This window comes from Planococcus citri, chromosome 3, assembly GCF_950023065.1.
Source record: "Planococcus citri chromosome 3, ihPlaCitr1.1, whole genome shotgun sequence".
NCBI lineage: Eukaryota > Metazoa > Arthropoda > Insecta > Hemiptera > Pseudococcidae > Planococcus > Planococcus citri.
In genome coordinates, this window is record NC_088679.1 from 44,791,709 (window position 1) to 44,812,864 (window position 21,156).

The 21,156-nt window shown below is 34.2% G+C and overlaps 6 protein-coding genes and 1 long non-coding RNA gene across 9 annotated transcripts; 3 read left to right on the forward strand and 4 right to left on the reverse strand.

The window, feature by feature from the left end:
* Positions 1-813: 813 nt before the first annotated feature.
* On the forward strand, positions 814-4,830 carry LOC135838902 (androgen-dependent TFPI-regulating protein-like). 2 transcript variants are annotated; one of them, XM_065354725.1, is made up of 7 exons: positions 1,066-1,109; positions 1,205-1,294; positions 1,822-1,996; positions 2,526-2,663; positions 2,934-3,151; positions 3,247-3,398; positions 3,781-4,830. In XM_065354725.1, exons 3-7 carry the CDS (start codon positions 1,844-1,846, stop codon positions 3,837-3,839), a joined length of 720 nt encoding a protein of 239 aa, XP_065210797.1. In that variant the 5' UTR covers positions 1,066-1,109; positions 1,205-1,294; positions 1,822-1,843; the 3' UTR covers positions 3,840-4,830. The 2 variants fall into 2 exon arrangements, with proteins under 2 accessions (XP_065210796.1, XP_065210797.1); XM_065354724.1 differs by lacking the exon at positions 1,205-1,294 and having other exon boundaries at positions 814-1,109.
* Positions 4,831-4,977: 147 nt separating this feature from the next.
* Positions 4,978-11,038, forward strand: LOC135838891 (uncharacterized). Its single transcript, XM_065354709.1, has 8 exons — positions 4,978-5,190; positions 5,369-5,509; positions 5,584-5,804; positions 5,876-6,027; positions 6,320-6,460; positions 6,552-7,055; positions 7,163-8,785; positions 9,867-11,038. Exons 1-8 carry the CDS (start codon positions 5,044-5,046, stop codon positions 10,037-10,039), a joined length of 3,102 nt encoding a protein of 1,033 aa, XP_065210781.1. The 5' UTR covers positions 4,978-5,043; the 3' UTR covers positions 10,040-11,038.
* A 1,972-nt stretch (positions 11,039-13,010) lies between these two features.
* On the reverse strand, positions 13,011-15,143 carry LOC135838911 (uncharacterized). The gene is made up of 3 exons (XR_010557493.1): positions 14,893-15,143; positions 14,668-14,820; positions 13,011-14,479 (listed from the first exon to the last, which is right to left on the reverse strand). It is a non-coding gene; the product is annotated as an uncharacterized LOC135838911 (long non-coding RNA).
* A 187-nt stretch (positions 15,144-15,330) lies between these two features.
* beg (malonyl-CoA-acyl carrier protein transacylase beg) lies at positions 15,331-17,453 on the reverse strand. Of its 2 annotated transcripts, none has more exons than XM_065354716.1 (3): positions 16,657-17,451; positions 16,362-16,579; positions 15,331-15,804 (listed from the first exon to the last, which is right to left on the reverse strand). In XM_065354716.1, exons 1-3 carry the CDS (start codon positions 17,303-17,305, stop codon positions 15,409-15,411), a joined length of 1,263 nt encoding a protein of 420 aa, XP_065210788.1. In that variant the 5' UTR covers positions 17,306-17,451; the 3' UTR covers positions 15,331-15,408. The 2 variants fall into 2 exon arrangements, with proteins under 2 accessions (XP_065210788.1, XP_065210787.1); XM_065354715.1 differs by having other exon boundaries at positions 15,663-16,270; positions 16,657-17,453.
* A 124-nt stretch (positions 17,454-17,577) lies between these two features.
* On the forward strand, positions 17,578-19,241 carry LOC135838897 (small ribosomal subunit protein uS2-like). Its single transcript, XM_065354720.1, has 7 exons — positions 17,578-17,721; positions 17,839-18,002; positions 18,074-18,279; positions 18,375-18,533; positions 18,613-18,741; positions 18,820-19,056; positions 19,128-19,241. The coding sequence occupies exons 2-7, from the start codon at positions 17,870-17,872 to the stop codon at positions 19,191-19,193; spliced, it is 930 nt and encodes a 309-aa protein (XP_065210792.1). The 5' UTR covers positions 17,578-17,721; positions 17,839-17,869; the 3' UTR covers positions 19,194-19,241.
* A 169-nt stretch (positions 19,242-19,410) lies between these two features.
* Positions 19,411-20,254, reverse strand: Tcs1 (Threonyl-carbamoyl synthesis 1). The gene has a single exon (XM_065354723.1). The coding sequence runs from the start codon at positions 20,252-20,254 to the stop codon at positions 19,517-19,519; it is 738 nt and encodes a 245-aa protein (XP_065210795.1). The 3' UTR covers positions 19,411-19,516.
* On the reverse strand, positions 20,184-20,904 carry Polr3K (RNA polymerase III subunit K). Its single transcript, XM_065354734.1, has 2 exons — positions 20,566-20,904; positions 20,184-20,442 (listed from the first exon to the last, which is right to left on the reverse strand). Exons 1-2 carry the CDS (start codon positions 20,722-20,724, stop codon positions 20,257-20,259), a joined length of 345 nt encoding a protein of 114 aa, XP_065210806.1. The 5' UTR covers positions 20,725-20,904; the 3' UTR covers positions 20,184-20,256.
* Positions 20,905-21,156: the final 252 nt, after the last annotated feature.

Consider the following 21,156-nt stretch of genomic DNA (forward strand, 5'->3'; position numbering starts at 1 on the left):
TAAATTTTTTTTAGAGCGTATTAATGAAGGGAAAGAATTACTCGCAAGGTTGAATCGTTTATTGTAATAAAAATTCAAGATTAGGTATAAGACATTTTAGTTTTTTAAAATTTTTTTATTAGCATAACACGTTAGGTAAGAATTGTGATATACTTGTAATCAAGAGGTGTAAGAGGACGTCAGAGAGCAATAAATCTTGTACATTTTTTATAACATCCCACGAATGTCACAAACGTAGTAACTATCTGCGTACGTATTTCATGGTTTGGTATTTTAGTAAACTTTTCTGAAAAATTCAACTGCAAGCCTTTCCGGTTTCTCCATAAACAGGACTGAGGGCTGAAATCAGTGGGAAAATACATCGGATTGGTAAAGAAAATGAAGTAGGCGGTAAAATTTTAGCGAATTTTTTCTGATCATGTCATAAGTTCAGTGAATTCTATGGTTTTAAGTTGATTATATGAATTTTGAGTACTGGAAGCTTCGTAACCAAACCTCCCAGTAAAATGAAGTTGTCATTCGAGAACTCTGTCAATCATATACTCGTTCTTTAATTTCACCTCATTTCAAAAAATTTTCAGTCAGCTTAAACTTTGTTTCGACAATAGTGTTAAAAGAAGTACGTACGGTGAATTAAATGAGCAAATATGTAAGTACTTCTTTCATCTTCTAAATGCTGCAGCAGAAGCTCGAGCTGACGCTTCGTTTTCGTCGATTTCAATATTTTCCATATTCATTGATTTTAACATAGGGAATATTAGAATTGTGTATTTGCAACACTGCCAGAAAAGACATTCAAGGTTCAACAACTGGGCAACTAGCGGAGTCGAAACTTCGGGGCTTGGAAGTGCGAACTGCGTATAGATTTATGAGCAGGAGAAGATTTTTACGTTTACAGTATTCACATGTATTGAACTTGTTCGTAAAATCCACGACAGACGATACTTCGTGGTTTTTCCTTTACGTGTACCTGTCCATGCTACTGAAGTATTAATTTTTAAAAATAAGTATGACAACCGTCTCTCTGATTTTCCTCAAGTAGTTTTATTTTAAATATCGATCGATGTGTCTGTGATAAGTTGAAGTTCTGTGATTGTATTAATAATTTAGTAAGTATTGTCATTTGATTTTAACCATTTTTGTCAGTATGAGTTTCTGTATTATATTATAAATAAAACTAAAATCAACTTCGCTTACCGGTTAGCCAAGACGGAAGAATATCAAGGTTAGCATCCGCGAAGTATACGGTTCAGCTGGGTGAAGCTTAAATATTTAGTACAATGTTCTCTTGATTGTAGGTATTAGGTACCATACCAACTACCTACATAAAACATCATCTCAATGAACTAGTTATTATTAACCTCTACTTGAGTACTTAGGTATAAACTAGGAAATGCCGGCTTCAAAAGAAGTATATATAAGTAAACAACTAGAAACCGTATAATTTTATATGAAAAATGACACAAATTGACCCAATTATCTTTACTTTGAATACCTTACATAATGAATAAAGCAAGATTTTCCTGAACGGCCTCTGTCCATTTTTTAAATTTTTTCAGGGGAATAAAAAAAATTGCGTTTACTAAAATAATGCCAGTGAGGTTGCCTATCACTAAAATACATCTTGGATTATTGATTTTGTCCCTCATTGGCAACGTATTGATCGATTTTGGACTATTGCGAGTCACAGTGAGGAGAGAGATCAAAAAGCATGTTGAAAAAAAAAATGTCTCTGAGGTCGTTTTGGAAAATCGTGCCTCATATACCTACTATATTTTCCTTGTTCTGCTTAGTCGAATAAAAAACTGTCATTTTTTTTAGGAATATTGACAATCTTTAAATCATGGCGAGGTTATTTGTTCTTCACTTGGCAATTGTCATTTACTACATCATAGCATGGAGAGGAGTGATTCAAATACGATTCGAAAACGTAACTGACAAAAGATTGTTAAGGCTGGAATCATTACGAGGCAGATTTTTAACAAATTGGAATTTTGTAAGTAACTATTTTGAAAAATTTTCGCTGTTATATAATAGATCGGAAAACATACTCTATCCAGCACTCCAGAAATATCGAATTTAGACAATTACCAATGATAGAGGTGTCGGCTTTAAAAGAACAACCATGCTGAAGAATGCGGACTACTTTGTGTATACTTCTTATCATTTCATGGAGATATGTTTATAGACAATTTCGTTCATCAATATACGCACTTGTACAAATACATGATCATCAATTGTTTGACATGGTCAAGTGTGTTGGCCATGGAATTTACATGACGCCAACGTGTACTGAAATGTTTTTACGTATTTCATTTTCTCGTTCAGTATAATGAATGAGCACTGTAAAAAATGAACTAGGTAGTACGTCTACGTAGTAGGTGCAAGGTGAAAGAAAATAGAAAATATTTTTTCGCGTTTACCATAGTATGTATGTACTATGTACTTTACATTTTACTTTTACGTATAAGCATCCTATACGTCGTCTAAAAACTGTATTAATTTCTTGTTTTGTTTTTTTGCAGGGAATGCAAACAGCAATGTTTTTTGGCTACTTGGTTCATGACATTATCAGATTATTTGGCAACACGGTCCATGAAAGAAGTTCTTTTAAAAAAAAATTGGACTTTTTCTTTTGTAGTATAAGTGCTCCGTTGAGCATTGTAAGTACACTATTAGGTTTTATGTGGTTTTATTCGTTTTAAAATTCGTCATAATTGCGTATTCAGTCTCGGAAATATCCATACTCGTATTACACGAGCTACCTACCTAGTACCTACCAAAGCATTACCTGTGTTTTAAATTTGTAGAAACAGTGGTGTGTAATGTTCAATTCAATGTATGTATATTTCCGGTGCTTATGGTAGGCAGTAAATGACTATAATGAGGCATTTTTACTGCGAGCGTGTCCCTAAACATGTAAATTTTGATAGTTTGTTTCAGTAGTATTTTGGGGATTATACCTATTCAACAGAGAACTAGTATTTCCTACAATTATCGATAAAATCATGCCATCATGGGTGAATCATGCTCTGCATACGATAATAGTTTTGAACGTTTTATTACACATGTACGTTGACAGACAACCGTCACCAACGTTGCGCCATTCCATGTACGCGTTTACAGCCATTAAATTATGCTATTTTATTTGGTATGTATTTGGAGTCTACTTCAAAGAGAAAACTTGGTGCAACATATGTGTGTTCATTTTTGATCCTTCTAAAACTACGTACCTGTTAATTTCAGCTTGTATGCAACGTACTACGAAAAAGGTATTTGGGTGTACCCATTTTTGGAGAAACTCCACGAACCGTTACGGATTCTGTCGTTGTTGGTATTATTCGGGTTTTCACTTCTCTGCGTCACTGCAATCCATTACACGAATAACTGGTTATATGGTAAGTTCTCATGTAACTGTAGGAGAAGGGTAAGGTACGGAATGAAGGTATCGGGAAAAAAAGTACATCTGCGTAAAATCGACGTCGTCTGTCTCCTGAGATGGATGATAAACGCTTAAAAAAATATAAAATATCATATTTCGATTAACCTTCAAAAATAATTTGCAGAACATGACAGCTTGGATGTTGATAATGAGCCTTTATTATACCACAATCAAATCATAGAATATGATGAGTAAAATGTGCCTAAATTTTTGGTACGAGGAATACTGCATGTAAATAAAATTCAGAAAATTGTGTGCTACTCAATATTAAACTATCAATTCCGAATGATTGTCTGTGAAATATGATTACCTATCGTGAATTATTGCATTTGCTTCAGGTTTAGTTCGCAAACCAGTTAGTCAACGTGTGCCGGAAAAGAAGAAAAAGTTGGGTTAAACGTAAGTGTGTATTATCAAGAATTACGACTAACGTTTCTCGGAAAAGACGAAGAAAACAAATTTCAATTCCAGTGACAGAAGCCTAGCATTTTTAATTGTTAATTTTGATTTTTTTTTTTAATGCTGTATTATTGTTGATTCTTAGATTGTTGAATGTTTTAATAAATAGGTAATTTGTAAAATTAATGTTAATGGTAAATAAGGACGATGACTCGCATTTTTTTTTTTTTTGTAAATAGTGAATTGGCAAATTTATCAAGTATTCATTTCATCTTAATTTATGTTCCTATACCTAAAGCTACCAGTTGAAGAGAACGTAATGAAATTCTATAAATTTTAATATCATCTTTATGCATAAAATTCATGTAATTTGCTTACACAACGTTTGTAGTAGGTAGGTACCTATTGTAACGTTGTAATTGTATCAGACGCCCCCAGTTCCTCCGCATTCATCAAGTCCAGATCTTAATAATAACTATAGGCAATGTGTAATGAGGTATCTTTTATTTCTATTAGTTGATAAGTTATTGTATTACGAGCATTGCATACAGGTGGTGTTTGATTTTTACTTAGGTAGGTTTTTGTTATACATTTTTATAGGGAGTCTGAGGACGGGAATTTATGTTAGTCTATTTTTAAAATATTGGCGCAACGGTTAATGAATATCAACATTTTATTATTTATTTATTTATTTTTTTCATAAAATCTTAGATAAGATAATCGTTGAATTGTTTCGAACGTGGAGCGTGGGTTTAAAAATAGTTGAGTTGAGTGTACCTATACCTATATACCTCGACCCACACAATTACACACTTATTTTATTGATACCGGTGTTTATGCTCCCTATTTAGAATTAGGATAGAGAAATATCAACTCGGAATTTTAAGTATTCGTAATATTTTTGATATTATTGTTTACGTGTATTTTGAATTACTCTCAGCAGTCTCAGCTGAACTTTACGTTTTCGTAATTACATAATTCAACCTTCATTTTTTTTTCAATTTTCTGTAAATAGTGCATTTCATTTACGAAAGTTACCTACCTATACGTCATTGAGTTCATTCCAGCTGTTTGTAACGAGTAACGAGTGTGTTGATTTTATGGAAAACATAAATATTGCGTTGATTTTTTAAAATGATTAATGAGCTTTTTTAATTGTTGTGCGGTTTATTTTATACGAAAGTGCCGCTGAGAATCGTAAAATGGCTTCTAAAAAGTTTATCAGTAGATTTGTTTGCATAATAGTCTTTCATGCGACTACTTCGTTGTTTTATCTACGCATGTTATTGACATTTATGTACACAAAAAATGTAATTCTTACCGGTCGAATGATAACAACATGGTATCTGGTACGTAAAAATATATTTTTGTAGGTTATTATGCTTTTGAAAATATTTATCTCTTTGAATTTGACAATACATAACTTGTTTGCTCGTATTTCGTACATTTTGTATCGAAAGCAGTGAACTTACTTATTGTACGATGAAAAAAAAATCAAACGAAAGCTTTTTTACCGTGTTTTTTCAGGCGTTTCATATAGGATTCATTTTTTTGCGACTAATCCAAGACTTCATTGATCTCACACCGGTAAAAAGTTCTATATTCAACAAAAATTTCACAAAGTTCAATAACCTTGTTTTCATCTCATTAATTTTTCCATTCGCTTTGGTTAGTAAGTTTTTTGAACCTTAAAAAGAAACATTTTTAGGCGAAGATGTTGATTAATGTTCTGTTTTTTGTAGTACTTACCGTTGCTTTACTGGTTATTATTTCTCTACGACAGTAATCTCATGCTTCCAAATTTTGTGGAAATTTCATTACCTACATGGGTATCGATGTCATCGCACTCGGTCATCGGGTTGGTGGCTTTAGTAGAAATGACCACAACTAAATATACGTACGAGGGAAATCACCTCGCTTCTTTTATTATAATGAGTATTTTCTCGGCGAGTTACATCGTATGGTAGGTAAATAAAAAATCCCTATTAAAATTTTTTCAGGAGTAATTACGTAAATAATGTAATTATTTTTTAGCTTAATTGAGACCTATGTACAATATGGGTTTTGGTTATACCCGGTTTTTCATTTACTTCCAGCGAGTTATTTACCTGCGGTATTCTTGATGTTGATCGCATTACTTCTATTTGTATATTTCGTTGGAAATATCATCGCAAAACGTTTTCTAGGTAAAATATAAAAAATATATTGCTGGGTTACTCATGTTATCAATATACGTACCATGTGCTTTCAACGTAGTGAATCCAAGCTCATTAAAACCGTGTAGTGTTTTTTTTTTTAAAAGACTGAATAAATGCAAAAAATCTTTTCTTATGGCTATCTTTACCTATCCATGAAAAATAAAAAACTAAAATATCCCGCTCGCAGTTTTAGAGAGCTTGGTCAAAAAAAAAACAACAACAAAAAGTAGGTACCTACCTACCTAGGTAAATACCTAAAGTTGCTATTTCTATGACGTAGCAATGGGGAAAAGTGATGGGAAATTCGTAGAAGATGATTCAAATTCAATAAATGTACTTTCACCGATCTCGAATTACGACAGCAATGCTTCACGAAATGAAAGTAGTAACTGTCGACGTGAATTAAAATCGACATCGGCAGGTATTGAGCGTTAATTTTGTGTATCAATCATTAATATTAACCGTTTAACTTGATCGATTAAATTTAGTTATAAAGAAGTAACGTTTTTCAGAAGAACAACAGGCGGTCTCGTCGTTAATTTTGATAAAACAAGTCTTGGAGAAAATAGTGCTATCACCTCTTCGATCAAATATTCAAAAAATGTTTCGCGAAAAAAACCCTCATAATTTCGAGGTAGGCGAGGAAGCGAAATCGTCGTTTTATTTAGGTGCAAAAGAAGATCGCAAAATTCCATCAGGAGCGGTTATTAAACTAGAAGAAAATGGTGATAAATGTAAAATAGAAGATGGAAAAAACTTCGTGAAAAAAAAAGTTGCAGGGAAAAAATATTGCTACTGCTATGAAGCGATGGAGAATGACCATGAATTCATATCTCGTGTAACTATTTTGAAAAATATTTCTACGAGCCAAAATAATAACAATCAATCGATGAGTTCGCCAAATTTGTACCAAGAAAATAATTATTCAAATTTTGAAAGTCAAGATTTTAATGATAGCGAGGAGTCGCCAAATTGCAAAGTCGAAAATGATGACGCTTACGATATTTATGAAACCGGTAAGTAAGAACTTCTACCTGTACCTACCTACCTACCTACTTATAGAAGATCATAATGAAAGAGTTTCAATCATACACATTATTAATACGATATTTTTAATTTTCAGCCGACGAAATGGACCCATGCCATGAAAATGATAAGATAGTATCACCTCTTCTAAAATCAGCTGCAGAAGGAAAGTCGAGTACTGATGAAAACGTCGATTTAAATACCGTTTCCTACCCAATAGAACGTGACGACAGCAATAAAACACAACGAGAGAACCTCTATCGTTTTCGTTTACAGTTATTTCCTCATCATAATTGTTCTGAAAAATTTGCTTCGAAAGAACTGCATAGAGGAAGGAAAAAATCAACCGAAAAAACTTCTGTCGAAGAAGTTTTGTATTCTAAAGTAAAAAAAGATAAACAATCGCCTTTTTTCAAGAAAACGGATTCAACCAAAGAAAGTGAAACGGATTCGGCGAAATTTACTACCGATTCTGTCACCGATATTCAAACAGAAGACCACGATTTGGAAAACCCCTTAATGGAGGACTGTAATGGAAATTCTCATTATGCTTCAATCAGTTTTGAAAAATCGAAAATCAAAGTTATTCCAAATATTTACGAAACGTGCAAAAGTGCTTCAAAATTCGGATTTCCTAAACGTAGTAAACAAATAACTCCTTCCTTCATCATGAATAAACCTGATACGTCGTCAGGAAAAAATATCTCGGATGTCTCTCCTACACCAGGCACTTCGAACATTAATATTTTAAATTCATCGCCGAAAAACAGTGATTCAAATGCAGAGCGAAGCCTCCCGATTGACTCAACAACAGAAGGTAAATCTGGCGAAAAAAATAAGAAAAAAAGAAAAAGTGAACACGACACCAGTAGCTTTGAAACGCAAAAACCTCGAAAAATTGAAAACAAATTGAAATCGATAAATAACGATACGCATGATTGGAAACAAGACAAACATGATGAAAGAATTCATGAAGATGTTGATGCGAAAGAAACAAATGTCAAAGATGGGCCAGAGAATAAAGCGACAAGAGGCGTAAAATTCAACACCATGAAAATTTTCAAATTGAACCTATCGAAAGGGAAAAGAGGAAGTAATGAAAAAATTAATGATGACGATATGATAAAATGTCAATGCGGTCAAAACTCCGGCCAAGATGAACCACAATCTAAAACAATAAAACGTAAAAAATATTTTATAAGAACGTTTAGCGATTCAGACGATAAGAAGAATAAACGTAAAAAAATAAATAAAATCAGAGGAAGTGAATCTGCTTGCAGTTTTTCAACTTCTTCTTTGGACAGAATTCAAGATCGAGATCACACTCACAGTGTTTCACGAATTCGGAAAGAACAATCTGCAGGTTCAAGTCAAAAACCCTTGGAAAAACTAAATGAAGAGATAGGAAATCTTCAAGATGAAAAATCACGTTATGAAAAACTTCCGAAACTGAACACCCGACTGAAAAAAATAAACGTAGCAAGTTGCTTGTGCTCGTCAGAAACACAATGCAAAAAGAAAAAAACCACTGGCAAAGAAAACTATACGAACGAGTCAATTAAAGATGTGCCTGTGGTACAGGAGTTCTTAAGCAAGTGCACCAATCAGACAGGGGACAACATGAGGAAAAAATTTATAGCCCGTTTTTTCAAGTTTTCGAAGCGCACTTCAAAAGGCGATGAAGAAAAAAAACTCGCAGAAATTTTTAAATGTTCGAATGGTAAATTGAGATTATTTATTCACCTACTTGTATGCATTTTTTTTTTTTTTTGAAAGAACATTCATTTTAAAATTTTAAACATTTATTGCCTCAACAGTCTACTCACGATAGGGAATGGTGTGGAGAAGTTACATTTCATTTCATATTCAGCCCGTTTTTTTTTTTTTTAATAAATTGAAAAATAAATTAATCTAGGCATGAGTAAAACAAAACGAGGGAATCTAACGCAATTATTTCTATGAAACATTTTCGACAAAATTAATTTTGACTTTTGAGTGTCATAAATTACTGCCATTACACTTGTCAAGATAAATTGCAGATAAGTTGAAAAAATATCCCATTTAATGTGGCTCTTCCTCACAATTCGCGAATTAGGCAAACCAGCAAACATCAACTTGAAACAGGTTGTCTACGTTTCTGGGTGCAAGGGTTTACTTCCGAGTCATCTTTTACAAGGGAATCTCTCGAGATGCGACGTCCGCAGACATGGTCTGAAACATCTGAAACTCTCATAGGTTTAGGTAACCAACATTTTAGCTGCCCAAAAGGCCAAAATTGATTTTTAGATTGGCGAATTTTTGAAAATTAAAAACCAATTATTTTTTCAAAAATGTACGTTTACTGTAACACTGATGAAAATTTGTCCAATCAACATTCTCAAACCTTTCACCATTTCCCGTCATTCTGGAGCCTGTAGCACGATTTTTAATTCCTCCAGAATTTTAAAATTTCCACAGAAGGGGTGGAAATTAATTTAAGCATCTGAAAATATGACCGAAAATGCTGAAATTCGGTTAGGATGAGTTGATATTAGTTTTAGAACTAATTTTCATAATTTTTACTGTATCTGTTTTTTATTTTTAAAAGCATAAATTGCAAGAACTTTTGATTTTGAATTTTCGAAAATTCGCCAAAATAGAAGAATGAATTCGGGCAGCTGAAATTTTGGTTATTTTATGAGAGTTTCTGACCATGCTTTCCCAAGTGGTCACTTTTAAATCAAAATTTAATATTCGATTGTAAGAAACTAATCGAGCATTCGCGGTTGTGTAATATCATTTTATTTTTAATAATTCAACAGGTTCGAAAATTGGAGCAATATTCGCGACTATTCCGGATAAAAATGAAATTCACCTGAATGTTGATCTCGAAAATGCGAAAGTATTGCAGGACTTGCAAGCGTCACTCTCTTCAAATGGTGGTCTCTCTTCCATTGGTGGTAAGCAGTTCAAATTTTGCATTTTTTTATCATGACGTTGAAAATCATTGTTGGAACATTGAAGAATGAACTATTTACATATGTATAGGTATATTGTATAATTTTAGGTATATAAATAGATAGAAGAGTACCTACTTTGTAAGTAAAATTGACGTGGGTTCATTGTACAAGTACCTACATTTTGAAACATGCGATTAAAAAATTGTACCTATCTATAAAATAAGATATTGCAAATTAGTATTCAGTTAGTTGTTCGAATACATCTCACAGGTATATCTGATTCTAACCTTTATGCAAATTCCATAAAGTTGTTCATGAAATTGGAAATGCCTCAACGTGAAATAATCTCGATATTTTATTTTCCTGCCAATAAAATAATTCGAGGCGTTTGTAAAATAAACAAATGATTTTTGTCCATCTAAAAAACATTAATATTGATTCACTATATGTATACCTACTTATTTTAATTCAATTATATGAAGGTGTACCTAATTTTCTTCACTCCACTTTAAAGCATTTAATCTACAGCACAGCAATACAATAATATGTAGGTACCTAGTAGGTACCCAATAGGAAATATAGAAAATGGTAACAGCGAGAGACCAACAAAGGACGAAGACACATCCAATCCGATGAAATAAAACAGTAATTTTGAGCACACTAACCAACCAAAATGATCAATCTCGCAGGGTTGGTTTTTAGAAGAGTGTGGACGTGATCGATTAAAAATTTCAATGTTTCATTGATCATGTATAGGTAGTAGGTACTTATCTAAAGTTGTCTATGTCTACAACGGATCGATAAGGAGTTATTATTACACTCAGGAGTCAAGGGCGAATCGGCTTCTGACTGGAATTTTGAAATTAACCCGAGGAAGTTGGCTGTTGGAGTACAAAACTCCCGTGACTCGATTTTCAGATCGCTGATTCACCCCTAATCCCTTCAAAAGAGGTAAAATTGCCATTATTTCACATTTTGAAATTTTTTCTAACGTATTTTCCAAGTGAAAATGAAATGATTTTTATTTTTCAATGGCACTTTTGGAAGAGAGGTGCAATCATAGAAGATATATTGTGTATCTCTGCTTAGAATGAGCAATATGATTATATATTTTTTTCAGAATTTTTTATATTGGTGAAAGACCTTTGAAAATGCAAGCAACTGATTTTTTCGTGGTTTTTCCCACCTAAAATGGTCAATTCAGGTCGAAATTTTTTTTCTCAATGTAATATCATGAAAAACACCGAACTAGGCACACCATCGATTTGAATTTAGACCAAATTCGTTAATTTTTTCCGTGTTTTATATTTTTTTATTTAAAAAATTGAATTGCGTCATTTTGAGAACCCCCTTCATTCGGTTAACCCGTACAACTAAAATTTATGTCAAACAATCAACGATTTCTAATTTCGCTGAAATCCGTGAAAAAAACACTTTCAAATTTTGTCTGTACGACAATCTACTATACGTGCTATTACAAAAAGGGCTTAAAAAGTGAATCTTATAATTTTCGCGAAGCACACACCATCGCGTCGTCGCGTACGTCGGGAAAATCGCATCACAACAAGCGCCGCTTGCTACTCCTGTTATGTTTCTGTTTCCCTGATACTTGAAGGAATGTGAATGATTCTTTAGAGCTGAAGAGAAATTTCCAACATTTCTTTTCAGTAGACTGGAGTAAATCTTCTGTTCAACTGTTCAACAAAACGCGTATTAACAACCGGCGAGTTCTACTTTTCCTCATTATTCGACGCGTTCAATGATGATTAAAGTAGGTTATTTGTAAGTGGCTCGTAAACAAAATTGTGTTTATTTGTTACTAGGAGAATAGAATGAACATGATAGTCAGAGCAAATCTTTATTAATTTTTTCACTATGTGAATAATGTTTTTTTTTGGGGGGGAAATTGGACGAATTTCATATTGAAATAAAAAGAGCGTTTTTAAAAATATTCGTAAAAAAATGCTGGGTACTATTCTTTTGTACAAACGCAATTTATATAAAAATTGTACCTACACTTACAACTTTGCCACAGATATGTAGTTCAATCAGGGTAATTTTCGGTAGATAGATACCTAAATGAAACTTTAAAAATGTTGATTTTGAAAATAACCAAAATTGCATTGAAAATTAAATAAAGTAATTTTAATCGTTAATATTGGTGTAGTGGAGAGATAGGCCAATAAATATCTGTTCTAGCTTTCAGATTGTTCAAAAATTTTCAAAAATTGAATTTATTGGTGGCCGGTAGGTACTTGGCTCTTATGTTACATTATTTAACCAATCACATCGCATATTTGGTACACTTTTTTCATGATTACGACGTGATTTTCGCACTGAGTGAAGGAAATGGAATGAACAACATAGGTAAAAACCAGGGCTTCAAACCCGAACGTTTTCGGGTACGGGTATCGGGTACGGGTACAGAAAATTTTTCGGGTACGGGTATCGGGTACGGGTATGGGATTTTCTTCAATTTTCGCCATTTTTGATACAATTTTGATGAAATACCTGAAAAAATACCCGATCTATCGGGTATTCGGGTTCAAAATAGTTTATTCGGGTACGGGTTCGGGTACAGGTACATATTCCTTGTTTTATTTTTTCGGGTACGGGTACGGGTTCGGGTACAGAAATTTATGGATTTTTGTTCGGGTATTCGGGTATTCGGGTACGGGTACGGGTACGGGTTTGAAGCCCTGGTAAAAACATTTATGCACCTAAGTACATAGATGATGTATCATACTCAGGGCTGTTAAATTACCGTAATTTATTCGCTGGTAAAATACGGCGGTAAAATACGGTAAAATACGGTATTTTACGGTAATTATGGTATTTTACTAATTTGGATATGATGAGTTATTTTTTGTAGTTTGACTTCGAAGTTCAGAACTTCTGACCTGCCTCTGAAGTAAATTTTCTAATATTCATCTGTTTTAGATCTTATTAAAGAATATAGAAAATTGTCCATGGACATTTTTTGCAGGGATCGCGGAGGGGGGGGGGTCAGTGCCTCCATCTCCAGCTCCGGCTTCCAAATTTGAAAAAAAAAATACCTCTGGTTCCGGAGATTTTTTATGAGTACCTCCATCTCCACCTCCGGCTCCACTTGAAAAATTTCAAGAACCTCCTGCTCCGGCTCCCGGAGCAAGGCCCAAAAAAGGGTACCCTCCGGGGGGCTCCTGCCCTCCAGCTCCGCCTCCGGAGGTCGAGGAGGGGGGGTTAGAGCCTTCCCCTCCGGTTATTTGAAAAAAAAATACCTCCGGCTCCAGCTCCGGCTCTGGGGTTTTTTTGTAAGTACCTCCGCCTCCAGTAGAAAAATTTCAAGTACCTCTTGCTTCGGCTCCTGCTCCCGGACCGCTCCACAATCCCCGATTTTTTGGAAATTTATGGGGAAAATTTTTGGTAACTTTCAAATCATAAAATTCCATGGAAATTTGGAAATTTATGAAGGAAAGATGGAAAAAAAGTGTTAATTTAGCTTTTTGGTAAATTACGGTAAAATACGGTAATAAACTTTTGGTAAAATACCGTAAAATACGGTAAAATACCGCCGTAATTTACCAACATAAATTACCTCACAGCCCTGATCATACTCTATGCTCGTTGTGATCACATTTCACAGATATAATCATTAGGAGAATATAACAAGAACATTACGGACTACGGTCGTCTTCTTTCCTGCGAAAAATTCACTAAAAGAAAACCTGCGTATTTCATTCTCATACTTTATAAGTAAGTGTAGGTATCAGGTAATTAGATAAATTTTAATGAGAACAATATCACTGTTCTATACCTAACATTTTACATGATACAGTTTGAAAAATGAAATCAAAGTAACATACGACTAGTTTTTTTAAAAAACAAAATGAAAATAATCGTTCTTGTGCGCAAGGATTTAAAAATACCTTACACGAGGTAACAAATAAAAATATGTACTAACTCGTATTGTATTTATCTCACCTGCAGTAGATCTAGAACTCTGTTTTTAAAAAACACACATACGTAGGTAACACAGAATCAAAAGCACATATAGGTAGAGGTACGAGTACATCTACACGCTATGTAACTCTATAGGTACCTATCTAAACCTACACAGTACACATCTATCCGTAGAAATGTATTATTTTATCATACCATAATGCACTTATGTTGTAGCAGGAATTCAAATTAAAAATAAAATAAAATAACCTAATAATTAATAAAATTCATTCCTTGGTATACGTATTCATAAGATTATGTGTAGGCAATAGGTAAAGGTATACATGTAGGCGTTATCTCATACCTTTCAGTTCATGTATTTTGGAGTAAAAATACTTCCAGATTCCTTAAATTCTCAAAGCATCAATTTATCGCTACCAACGATAATCAAAAGGCACAAATACAAGAGACGTCATGACTTCCATAAATGAAATGACCGTTAAAAATAATCCTGGTAATGAGAATCCTATGCTTAAAGAAGAAACGAAAATTATCTGAAAAAATTACAAATTGTACATCATTCCACAAGCCAAACTACACATATGTATAGGTAATTAGATATTCGATGATATGGTAGTATGGTAATTTTATCATTTTTTTCATCGAAGAAATACTACAAAATATCATTATTTATTAACTTTTTTTAACTTTTACCGATTCTAAAATACTTATTGAAACTCACCTCAATAATAACAGTGACCAAAACAAACATTCCTCGAACGTATTTCATCATACTCATCATGGACGAGTAAAACACCAGCATCTGCACCAAATTGAATATTTGTTTTATAACTAATACCAAAATGAGAATAATTAAATCATTCAAAGCAATTTCCTAAGAAAAAAACAAACGTAAGTCATCGTTTTGAAATTACGAAAAATATTTTGAATGAATTTTTACAATTACCATTTTACTTCGAACATCTGGATAAACCGCGAGAAATTTTGTTTCATTCATTACTGAAGTAGATATTGAATAGCCGTTTATATTTACGAGAAATCGAAGACATTTTCGCAAAAATTTTCAGTCCAATTTCTTAACGTCATGGAAACGTCCAAGTTATTCTACGTAATCATTATCATCGTATAAGGGTGCTGTGCACTTATTACAACAAAATGATTAATTATCATTTATTCATTTATAGACGTACTCAATAATTTCACACCTACCACTACACTATTCTTGCTTCTGTGCGTAGTACACTCCATACACTCGTTCAAACTTGGACAGGACCTGAATAGCTGTCAGTACTCGTACTGCCATATTCTCATAGCTACGGAAATTCATTCCTGTAATATTTCATTCAAACCTACCAACTTACTGACACAATAAATAAGATCGATATATTACAAACAGAACACATTTATTTCGCGATTTCCTTAATCAGTAGAACTTTAAAAAGTTGTAATAGGTACATTATAACTAGGCGGTAATAGGTTCACATGCACAAGCAGCTCGATTATTAATATCTCTCAACATTGTTTTCAACGAAGTACCAGGTCCGCAGGTGAATGTTTTTGGAATTTCAATATCTTTAGATCTCTTGTACATTCTTTGAATCATTTGTTCCCATTGCATCGGTCTATATATTTGTTCCGGAAGTTTTTTACGAATATCATCCGGACTTCGATAGCGTTTACCATCTACATTCGAATAAATAAAGCAATATGGTTCGCTCATCTCTACATTTTTCAAAGCTACTTGGAATGGCTCCACAGCCGGCTTCATGAGATCTGTGTGAAAAGCTCCGGAAACGGGAATTCTTTTAATTTTTTTAATTCTAAATTCTCTATAGTTGCGTTCCAAGAACTCTACCGCCTGTATAACAAACACACAACGACTTATTTGAAGAGAACATTGACGATTATTATTACAGATGACAAGTTTTTCACGGAAGTATATCTTCACAGAATTGAGAAGCTTTCACATTGACGCCAGCTAAATAAGATTTCAGAGGATTACGAGGACCACAAATAACAGTTTGAGGAAAACTGGAGTCTTTAGCTCTTTCATACAATATGTGCATAGTTTGTTCCCATTTTAATGGTTTATAAATTTGTTTCGGTAACTGACGGTAAACATGAGCTCCACTTCGATAATAGCAACCGTCTACGTTAGAATGCACTGATACAAGTGGATTTTTCATGTGTAATTTTTTAAGTTTCTTTTTAAAATAAGGAACACCTGGTATCATTAAATTTGAATGAGCAGCTATAGAAAGTGGGATACGTTTTACGTCAGTAATATTAAAGTAAGATTTGTTTTGTTCAAGATAACGTAGAGCCTAAAAAAAAAAGAAAACCAAAAGAAAAACACCAATAATATACACGGATATGTATCGAAACACTATTTATAAGCGACAGAAAACTACTTACTTCTAAATGACCAGCTACGACTTTCATGTCTGGATTTAGATAATTGGCTATACTACATTCAGGATGTTCTATTCCTTTATCAAGGCACCATTCTTTGGCTTTCTTTAAAGCTTCATTCAATTTTGTATCGTGACGATACATCACCGTGGCCATACCTCCGGGAGCCATTTCAGAAGCCAACTGCATGGCTTCGGCACGAGCTCGGACGAGTTTTATGGCTAGAACATGAAAAAATTGAACATTAATTTCAGACAATGAGAAACCCAAACGGGGCAAATTCAAGAATATGGTTTACCGTCACCGAAACTAAAAACACCGGCAAACGTAAGAGCAGTTATTTCTCCCACGCTGAATCCAGCTGTGGCGATACAGCTTTCAAGAGCAGATGGCCTTTCTTCTTTGAGTTTTTCTATCGCAGCCAATGAACAGACAACAACAGCGGGTTGGCAATACATTGTTTCATTCAATTTCGATTCCGGTCCATTCAACATCAACTTCAATATATCGTACTTTAAAATTTCACTAGCCGCATCAAATATATCACGGGCGGCAGGAAATTTCAATAGATCAGCTCCCATTCCAACATATTGTGAACCTTGGCCAGGAAAGAGTATTATGGAAGTATCGCCAGGATTTACCTTAGGTCGTAAAGATTTCATAGCTTGAGATTGTTTTGGGTTAACTATGGCACCTTGCGGATAGGGAGAAGATATCCATTCATCATCACCATCTATTTCATCCATTGGTCCAAAACCTAAAGCTGCATCGTCCAGTAAAGTTTTGACGAGAGGTTCATTTTGATTTTCTGAGTTTTGTCCGGTAGATTTCGTAGAACGTGAAGAAGAGGAACAAAAACATCGTCGAACTACATCATTGTGGTTGAAAAACTTGATGGAATTGTTCGATATCTGTCGCACAAAGTGTGAGATTGTCGTTGGATTCATTGGAACATTTAAATATAGAACTGTCTAATTTAAATTAATGTTTCAACTTGGGATACAAAAACTGAATAACTCTTTAAATAATTTTATAACCCTATTTCCGCAGAATTTTCCGGTGTTCCGGTGTTATCAAACGAAAATAAAAGTTATCAACCACGTGAGTTTTTTTTTCAATTTTAACCCATTGGCTTATCGCGCAGGCACCTTCACCATTTTTTTTCTGAAACGTGATTAATGCTGGAAAAAGTAGCGAAAATCGCAAGTCAAATGAAGAAAAAATTACGTGACGTGTACTCCGCACCCTCCTCCTCCCACGTTTGCGGCAAATTCCGACCGCGTGTTTTTAGCATACACGCACGCAAGAGATATATTACTTATCTTTGAATTTTCGCACATTCTACCTTTTTTGTCATTTTTACGTAAGTAATAATTAATTATAATATTAAAATATCTCAATCATTGACTAATTACGCCAATAGTGTACGTTTGCTGTGTAATTTTCCTGCCCTAATCTTTGTGAATTTCATCAATTACAGGTTTTTCGTTGCTCTAAATTAAAACGTGAAAATGTCGGGTGGACTTGAAATTTTGAATTTGACGGAAGCGGACATCACCAAAATGTTGAGTGCTGGTACTCATTTGGGCGCTGAGAATACCAATTTCCAAATGGAGCAGTATATTTATAAACGTCGTCAAGATGGTGAGTACTGTGCATTTGATGTTAGGCCCAGCACTGTGACATGAACTTGAATGTTCGTATTGTGTATCTAGGTATCAATATATTCAATCTCCGAAAAACCTGGGAAAAGTTATTGTTAGCTGCTCGAGCGATTGCTGCTGTTGAACACGCTCCGGAAATTTTCGTCATCTCTTCCAGACCTTTCGGTCAAAGAGCCGTATTGAAATTCGCAGCTCATACCGGAGCTACTCCCATTGCCGGTCGTTTCACTCCTGGTGCTTTCACGAATCAGATCCAGGTGAGTTATGTTTCATGAACGAATTTAACGTTGCCGCAGTTTTTGAAAATTTGCATTCACTGATCTCGGATCTCTGTATGCCTTGTTTATTGTAGGCTGCTTTTCGCGAACCAAGACTACTGGTTGTTACGGATCCTACTGAAGATAAGCAACCAATAACCGAAGCTTCGTACGTGAACATACCTGTTATTGCTTTCTGCAATACGGATTCTCCATTGCGATATGTTGATATCGCTATTCCCTGTAATACGAAGGTTGGTTGAATGTCTGTTCTGTATACGTTACTCATTTTATTGACTTATTTTTAATCTGACGTTGATAAAATCTGTTTAGAGTGCCCATTCCATCGGGTTAATGTGGTGGTTGTTGGCTCGTGAAGTTCTACGCTTACGCGGTTCTATTTCGAGAGAAGGTAAATGGGACGTTGTCGTCGATCTGTTCTTTTACAGAGATCCTGAAGAAGTAAGTCATATCATGATTGTTAGCATTGCACGTTTCATTATTAGTATTCGTAATCCGTGTGTTTTGTTTTTAAATTAGGCTGAAAAGGATGAACAAGCTGCTAAAGAAGCTGCCGCTGCAGTTCAGACACCGAAACAAGAACCTCTCGAATATGGCGTTGCGGCCAACAGCGACTGGAACGACGAAATTCCTAATCAACCAGGTGTCCAATCTTCATGGGCTGAAGAATCGGTGCAAGCACAAGGCGTACCGCCTCAAGCTGTATTTGTACCTGCTGCAGCAGCTCCTATGGACGATTGGAGCGCCCCTGCTAAAGTAATTATTGAGTTTTTTAGCTATATGAGTTATCTGTTTCATCCGTATTAATTTACTTCTGTATTTTTCAGAAGGATGACTGGAATGCTGGCACCGGGGGAAATTGGGGTACCAGCGCTACTGGAAATTGGTCTTAATGTTATGTCCGTGCGAACGTTTTATAAATAAAAGGATTTTAAACTGTTCTTTTGAAATTTAATTTTGTCTAAAACTCTTTTTGATATCACCATGAGTAATACTTTCAGCAATAACGCATGTAAACTTGAAATTTCATTTCTAGAAGTGGTTTTGAAATCGTAAATAATATTTCCATCAACGACTTTCGTGAAATGAATGTCAAATAATGGGAAAAAATTGAAAATCAAAACTAAAATATATTTGAATTGAAGACATAGTAGACATCAAGTAATATGAAATGATTTTGATTTACATACAGGCGTACATCGTACAATAAAAAACATTAATTCTCTTCAAGGTTGTACTTCTTAAGAATATCTATTGTTACGTCGAAATCACTTCCTTGACGAATGATCTCGTACTTTCCTGGAACTGATAAATCTACTATTGTTGAACCCGCGCGATCGTCTCCAATTTTACCACCATCGAAAACTGCGCCAAGATGGTTCCATAGTGGAGAAAATTCGTCTACAGTAACGGTACTCGTTTGATTACTTTTATTAGCACTGGTCAAAGCCAATGGAACATCCAACGCCGAAGTTAATTTTTGAATAAATACATTATCTGGAATTCTTATACCCACTTTAGACACTCCAGGATTGAGTTTGTGATTCAATCTATTAGTTCTTTCTACAATCACTGTTACAGGCCCTGGTAGGAGTTCGAATAATATTTTTTGGGGTAAATGATCGATTTTACCCCATTGATGAATTTTGCCAACTTCAGATACGCAAATAGCGATAGGTTTACAATAACTTCTGTCTTTAATCTGGTACAATTTGTGGATGGCTGTAACGCTTTGAGCACTAGCTGCTAAGCCATAAATTGTATCTGTAGGTAAAGCGATTATATCTCCACGTTGAATATGTTCCACCGCAATTGAAACGCAATGTTCAATATTTTTAGATAATCTGAACACATTGCCGCTGGCGTTACGACCCACAGCGATATCCTTCAACGAACGATTCATGTTTAAGCAGCGAGATGGCACGAATAGAAAATGGAAAATCTTCAGAACCATTATTACGTACGCCAGCGGTGTCCACATTCGTGATTACAGCATTTATAAAATGTGGTCATAGGTTCGTCTGCTGAACGAGTTTGCAATTGCATAAAATAAGCACGAGGATGGCTACACGATGGACATCTTTCATCAGTTGAATCAACGTTCTCCCAGGCTTTTTCTCCTCCTAATAAAGCGTCGATACCCTGAAATGAAATATCACAACAATAATTTAAACGACGAAGAAGAGGGCTCAACACAACAAGTATTACGTATTATAAATTCAAGGTTAATAATGATCTGTAGATGAATAGTTGATACAGACATACCTTCAATTTAAAATAGGTTCTATTCATGGAAATGTCACGATTCAGATTAAATATGTAAGGACACGAGTTACATGTGTAGCGCACTTGTTGAGAAACTTTACTAAACGTCAAAATATTCGAACATCGAGGACAAAAATGTAATGATGTTTCAATCGACATATTATTACGATTGCATCGAATAAAATTTTTTACTGCATATTACAATACTCACTCAAAATTCAAAGATCGAACGTAATTTTGATCGTGGTTTTCATCATTTTTTTCATTTTTTCACAAAATTTAAAAAAAACAAAAAATTCAAAAATGTTATCACTTCACTTCTTATCAGAAAATAAAAACTCTGTTTTAGGATTTTTACAACGGTTTTTTTCACAACATTGAATTGGCAAATTTTGTGTTTTGTATTGTGCATAACTTGATTTTTCAATCAAATTTGAAATTTGAGGTTGGTAAAACCGTGAAATTTTTAAAAACCAAATCAGCTGATTTAAAAAATTCAAACGGTTTAGTTTTAACGGTTTCATTTCGAGTTTTTTCGCGACATTTAATTACTATATTATTTTATTTTTTACTGTTAATTTGTATTATGTT